The 6,055-nt window shown below is 49.8% G+C and overlaps 1 protein-coding gene across 1 annotated transcript in view; it reads left to right on the top strand.

Moving 5' to 3' along the window:
- Nucleotides 1-32: 32 nt before the first annotated feature.
- Nucleotides 33-6,055, top strand: part of STEHIDRAFT_116818 (uncharacterized protein) — a gene marked incomplete at both ends in the record, with an annotated part of 9,412 nt that continues 3,389 nt past the window's right edge. The window contains 23 exons of the mRNA XM_007311774.1: nucleotides 33-132; nucleotides 197-222; nucleotides 282-354; nucleotides 474-500; nucleotides 564-659; nucleotides 722-1,082; nucleotides 1,129-1,199; nucleotides 1,250-1,353; nucleotides 1,424-1,465; nucleotides 1,525-1,657; nucleotides 1,716-1,879; nucleotides 1,930-2,247; nucleotides 2,302-2,415; nucleotides 2,481-2,659; nucleotides 2,853-2,958; nucleotides 3,168-3,232; nucleotides 3,317-3,594; nucleotides 3,709-4,358; nucleotides 4,386-4,527; nucleotides 4,587-4,643; nucleotides 4,918-5,180; nucleotides 5,243-5,356; nucleotides 5,836-5,982. Coding sequence (XP_007311836.1) covers nucleotides 33-132; nucleotides 197-222; nucleotides 282-354; nucleotides 474-500; nucleotides 564-659; nucleotides 722-1,082; nucleotides 1,129-1,199; nucleotides 1,250-1,353; nucleotides 1,424-1,465; nucleotides 1,525-1,657; nucleotides 1,716-1,879; nucleotides 1,930-2,247; nucleotides 2,302-2,415; nucleotides 2,481-2,659; nucleotides 2,853-2,958; nucleotides 3,168-3,232; nucleotides 3,317-3,594; nucleotides 3,709-4,358; nucleotides 4,386-4,527; nucleotides 4,587-4,643; nucleotides 4,918-5,180; nucleotides 5,243-5,356; nucleotides 5,836-5,982 — 3,630 coding nt within the window. The remainder of the gene's footprint in view (nucleotides 133-196; nucleotides 223-281; nucleotides 355-473; nucleotides 501-563; nucleotides 660-721; nucleotides 1,083-1,128; nucleotides 1,200-1,249; nucleotides 1,354-1,423; nucleotides 1,466-1,524; nucleotides 1,658-1,715; nucleotides 1,880-1,929; nucleotides 2,248-2,301; nucleotides 2,416-2,480; nucleotides 2,660-2,852; nucleotides 2,959-3,167; nucleotides 3,233-3,316; nucleotides 3,595-3,708; nucleotides 4,359-4,385; nucleotides 4,528-4,586; nucleotides 4,644-4,917; nucleotides 5,181-5,242; nucleotides 5,357-5,835; nucleotides 5,983-6,055) is intronic.

The following is a 6,055-nucleotide window of genomic DNA, read 5'->3' as shown; positions in this document are numbered from 1 at the left end:
ACCTAGTTATTCCTACCCATGACTTTTTACAGCTGCCTAAGTGGCAACCTACTGAGGAAGAAAAGATGACCTGCATCAAAGACCACCGTAAGGCCCAAGCCCTGCTGCAAACGAAGTCCTCTTACAATCTCAGTGCGTATATTGCCATATGTCTACTGTAGCAGTGTCTGAATTCACCGCTGTGTTTCACATGCAGACCTGGCGGCTGCAAGGCCACAGAAGGTAAACTCAATACATTCCAATTTGATCTCACTGCCAAGCTAACTACATCCATTGTTGAGACTGAGAAAGATGAAGCAGATAAGGAGCATCGGGAGCAACTTGTCCTTGAGCGTGTAGAAAAGGCCGAGAAAGGTACAGAATAGGTTCATCATTGATGTTGTGGTTGAATGTACTTGGAGTGCATGTAGAAACCAATCCAATGCTTTCTCTCCAGTGTCCCCCGTCTCAGTTCATGCTGACCCGGTTTATAGATCGAAAATGTCGACAAGTCAAACAAGGTCAGTCCAGTCGTGGTCAATGGGGTGTCACTGCGCAGGTGACTCAAATATGGTTTGCTGCAGCCAAACCAAGAGATAATCTGGAACGTTTGATGCCTGCCGGGCTAAAAAACACATACGCAAGTGGTACACACTCAGGTGTAATTGGAGTGGGCCAGGGTGAGTCCATCACAGCACATATCCTGTCTATACCATTTACTAACCTCGGAATACTAACGTAGCCCTAGACCCACATGAGTGGTTACAGACAGAACAGGCCGACACTCACGACGTTGATGCCCCCATAGTCTCGATTGCGCCAGCTATCCTTGGTCCCGTTCCATCTCGTGAAACCATGACCTATCAGAGCAGAGCCAAAGCTGATTATGATGGAAGCAGTGACGCCAGCATCACCGTGTTGCAGACCAGGCTTCAAGCCTTCCACATTGCAGAGTCTTCGCAGGTACATGATCTGACACAGGACACAGCCGCCACTTTGTATGATGCCGCACAGTCTATGGAGTTCCCGGACGGCAGTGCCATTGGCTTAACTGATGAAGTACGCCCAAACATACACGCATTCCGCCAAGACTGGGTCTCCCGGTTAAACCACTGACGACTCTTGCGCATAAATCGACTTCTTAACCAGAACACCGACCATTTGGGACACCATGATGATTTGGGGCTTGACCATCAGCACGTGCATCATCCTCAAGGTTGGTTCGTGCTTGACCTGACTGATCATCACTTACCAACTGGTGCATTTTCAGTCTTGGAAGATGCAGCGGAGAATCCGTTCCTTGGAAATATGCAAGGCAAGTCGGAAGAGGAGGAGATCCTGAAACACTTCGGATGCCAGCTACGGAATGATCAGGTAAGTGCTCGCATGGTTGTTGTGCGGAAAAGTCTGTGAGCAGATTATCCTAAAGTCCTTCATTTTTTAGGCCACGCCACAAGATGACGGTGGAGACGAAGAATCAGACGATGTAAGTACACGTTTCAACAGATGGGAAACACTCATCACGGCCTCATTGTCTCTGCACAGGTGCTTCAGGCGGAAATGCTGCTCCTGAAGCGAGGGCCTCCCCATTTAGGCCACAGAGGCAATGGTCGCCAACTGATGTCACCGACTGCACCATTTCCATCAAGCACCCATGATGTGGATGAGCCTGCCGATCGTGAGTGCCAACTTTAATTACGAGCAACCAACGTTCATTGAGCTATCACACTTAGCAGTCAATCCCGATCACGCATATCAATCGGCCGACGCCCCTGATGCCAGAACCAGCACTGAGCACAGTGACTCTGACAATGAGCCCATTCCATCCAATGATGCTCAACAACATACCAACCAGCTGTATGAGAACAGGGAGTCCACCAGTGAAACATCCTATTCCAGTGTACGTCAATAAGTCCAAATAGCGAGAGAATCATCTCATGAGACCGACAGGACACAGAGAATTCTCACGACGAGCAGGATCAGCTCCACCGAGAGAAGCTCCGCTCTCACCGCAAGAGCCGCTCGACCATGCACCTTGACACGTTATTCAACTATCTGCCCACTGTCCAGAAAAGACGCACAGTCCAAAGTCAATCAGTGAAACCTAAGCGACAGGCCCAGAGCAGTAAAGAAGGACAAGATGATGAAGACGCACAGGAGCAACAGAGGAGTGATCGAGTTCGCGCATGGGGAACTTTGGGGCAATGCCTTCTGAGGGTGGAAGAGATTGTCATCAAAATCCGGGATGATGATGAGGCAACAGAAGAGGTTAGATGTCAACTCGAGGTTGAATCGGCCTACTCGCGCTAACGTACCGATTAGGTTGTCACCACTCAGGTCGCGTCCCTGCACGAGGATTTGAAATGGACAAAGCGGCATCAGCCCGCAGATTTTGAAGCACGAATGAGCTCAATTAGAGCTAACAAGAGCACTGATGTGAGGATCGTCATTCAGCTCAACCAGGGGTTGTGTCTAACCTTTGGACTGTATCTATGTTATAGCGAGCACTGCATGGACAGTTGGATGAAATATGGGAGTATTTGGAGCGATTCACGGATGAAGTGGTGCGAGAGACAGTGGAGGATCAGATGGAACAGCTGACAGTTTGGTTCTTTCCCAGTGCTGGTGATGGCAATGCAGGAGCCGAATCAACATCAGGCGAAACCACGGATGAAGGAGAGTGACCGAGGTATCATTTGCGTGTATGATTGACAAGATTGCCCCAATGGACAATGTCGGCTGTGGTGTCGAATGACATTATGCACATTACGATTTCTCACTGATAGCATTGATAGTGACGCTGGATGTAGTACTGTATTGATTGCTGAATGTTCGAAAAGAACAGTGATTGGTGATGCTCACCTTCGCTCTAGATATAGCCCGAATTCTGGATGTGGAGAGCCGGCAAATCAACGTTGTACAACGCCATTGCTGGCTCTAATGGCACCCAATGACGTTGTACGATTGTTTTACATGTCGGTAGGCAATAGTGCACAACACAAGTCGTTCTCAATCATAGAGAGATGTCCCTGCCTGCGCAGCTAGCATATAGGGATATGCCAGTTTGAAGATCACTCACCTGTGTACACACCGCGTCCCCGCGAACATGAAGGTGGAAGGAAGGCCTGCCCTAAACGTGCTCCCCTGTACCCACATGTCTCCTGACGTCATTTCGCTTCAACACGTAGAAGAGTGCAACATCGGAAGACCCCATCCCTCAACACACGCTGTTCTTCAACCGCCATCATCCCAGGTTCGTCAGAGCTCATGTCCACAGTCCATGAAGGTTTCATCATTAATGTAAGCTCAGCTGTCATGACCACCGACGAGTGCAAAGCTATCAGGGCTACTATGTCGAAGAACTTTACTCGACCCCCTACCACATTTCCTCTCGAGATCGTGAGGAAAATTACGGACCGCCTCTTCGTGTTCGACCGCGGACAGAATCCTCGGCGCTGTCTGCTGGCCATCATATACTCGATTGGCCCAAAGTGTACGGAGTTGCAGGCGTGGTATTTTGCCACGCGCGAAACGCTGTATCACCAGGTGTCGATAAATGGGATGTTATTAAGACGGCACAGCCCCCAGCTGCACAGGGCGGTTCTTTCAACAGAGGTACCGCTTGCGTTCAATTCATGGAAAATGGTCCACTCCCTTGTCATCCAGTGCGTATGCACACATGATTGTCTTTGAGTTGCTCGTATTGATTTCCTCTTTGAAGACATACAGCGAGCACTGAAGGGGAGGTTCGTCAAGTATCAGCCAATATCATCAAGCTAGTTACGGCTTGCACAGAGCTTCAAAAGCTTTATCTCTGTCTTATGCCCTCTGGGGTCTGGGCGACCTCAAAGATCTCACACACGGCTTTTCTTCCCATCATTTCTCTCAAAGTTTTACGCGAGGTCTCCTTCGAATATTGGATGGGATGCCGTCCTTTCATCGCCGCCAATGCCTCTACTCTGACCACCATCCGCATCAATAGAGAGGAACTGGAAACACCAGCTGGGAACGATGCTCGCATTCATTTTCCAGAGTTGAGAGTCTATAAGGACAAGCACTTGGGCCACATCGAATCAGTGCCCAACTTGTCTTCCTTTACATCCTGCTCCTTAGCAGTCCGTCCTCATGATGACTCCGAAGGAACGTGTCGTCTTTTTCTCGACATCGCACGGCTTGGCCTTTCCACCCTCACTGTGCTCAATCTCACCCTCATCCCCTATGCTGTGGAAGCAAAGGCAGAAGACGCTCACGTCCTCCAGTCCATCATTGCAGCCTGCCCTTCGCTCGTCAAGCTCAGCTTGGACTCAGTTGGGCGGGTTCAGTGCCCCCGCATCAATGGCTGGACGCAACCTGATGACGAGGAAGGCGATATGCGCGTTGTGTGTTCCCTGATGGCGGGTTTGCAGAACATCGCTGTCTTTGGGTTCCACCACGTGCACTGGGGTTTGAAGGAGAGTTGGGTCCTATCGGAACGAGAGATGGAGAAGGAGCGGGGTTGGGTGTCAATGCTGGCAACTTCGTGCCCTGCGTTGGTAGCATGTAAATTTGGTACGTCTCTCTGGCCTTGGAATCATCCTCTACACTCACCTCATGAATGACATTTTCAGGTGGTAGTCCAGGAAATCCTGCCGCTGTGGAAGAGCGCAACTTGTGCGAGATTTGGAGTAGGTCACCGAATGGTGAATGGAGGCACCAGAGCGCAATTAGTGGATGGGAGAAACATATGTCTTCGTGAACAGATATGTACACTGATTGTTATTCCTCTTTGTGCATTTGTTGTGCACTGTAATCATGGCCACCGTGTCCACCGCTTGGGTTGCACCCATGTAATTGGGCCACCAAAGTTAGCACACACATCACACGTGCTTCCCCTTCGTCGTCTAAGGGCCGGGCTCGGGCCGCCATTCAAAGTCCGAGCCATGACAACATGCTCATCAGCCACGTGGCCCGAAAATTTCCTCCCAACCTTCATGAGCGACACCAACACGAACACCATCAGTCTTGCAGTAGAAGGTCACGGCATCCAAGGGCGAGTAGAGATAAAGCTGCCCGTCAACATCCTTCAAGTGTTGGAAGCACACGCAGACAGATTTAAAGCAGCGAAACCACATCAGCGCTGGCGCATGTTCAAGAAAGTCAAGAAGGCTCTAGTGAACCTCCCCATTACGGGTGATGCACTCAAAAAGTTACGCACTACAAAGGTACTCCCGTGGTCTTCAACCAATATCCGTGTCTGCCGTGTATTGACCTCATTATTTGAAAGCACTGCCGAGCATGGCTTATCTTTCAAGCCGACGGACGACTGGTTCCGGCTTTTGAGGAAGCATTGATGGCAAAGTGGCCAGACAGGGTGCAGGCACGCGCCAAGGAGCTCGGTGTGAGCAAGAGGACAGTACAGACTACAAGCAGGGTAATCAGAGATATAATCTCTGGAATGACGAATGGGGACAGGCTGAGATTGGGATTTTATGCCATAAAGCATATGCTATTCAAGATGGGACAGTCATGATAGTGCACAGAGAGGTGTCATACTTACAGTCTTCTCCCCCAATCATCTGATGTTTTTTGAGTCGCGAACGCCCCATACACCATGCTACGACGTCTGTAAAGGTACCGACACCAAGGTGAGAAAATGAGGCTACGAAGGTTGCACTGGTGTCGACACCATGCTACGAAGTTTGTATTGGTGTCGACACCATGCTACGAAGTCTGTAGTGGTGTCGACACCAGGCTACGGATTCATCTCCTCTCTTCAGGTCACTCCAGAGTCAATGGAAGTCCTCAAAATCACAAAATCTATGCTGGGTCGAGACTTACTCCTGGATGATTTATGACACTTGTACGAGAGATTATTAGTCCTCTTCAGCTTTCCTTAACTTGATATACTCCCAAAACCTTGTGGAGAAACCATTCCTGCTTATCCAATTTGAAGACCTTCACGATGAGAATGGTGATCTGGTTCATCTTGGCGATGTACCCGCCATCCATGAGCTGCTCTCTGATGTACCCAACTCCGACTTCTACTTCTCGACCCATCATCACCGGCAGCGCTCCAGCAAGCACCCTGGCAAAACTT

This window comes from Stereum hirsutum (genome assembly GCF_000264905.1).
Source record: "Stereum hirsutum FP-91666 SS1 unplaced genomic scaffold STEHIscaffold_37, whole genome shotgun sequence".
Taxonomy (NCBI): domain Eukaryota; kingdom Fungi; phylum Basidiomycota; class Agaricomycetes; order Russulales; family Stereaceae; genus Stereum; species Stereum hirsutum.
The sequence above is the reverse complement of the archived record's forward strand: the minus strand, read 5'-3'. Positions and strand labels throughout refer to the sequence as shown.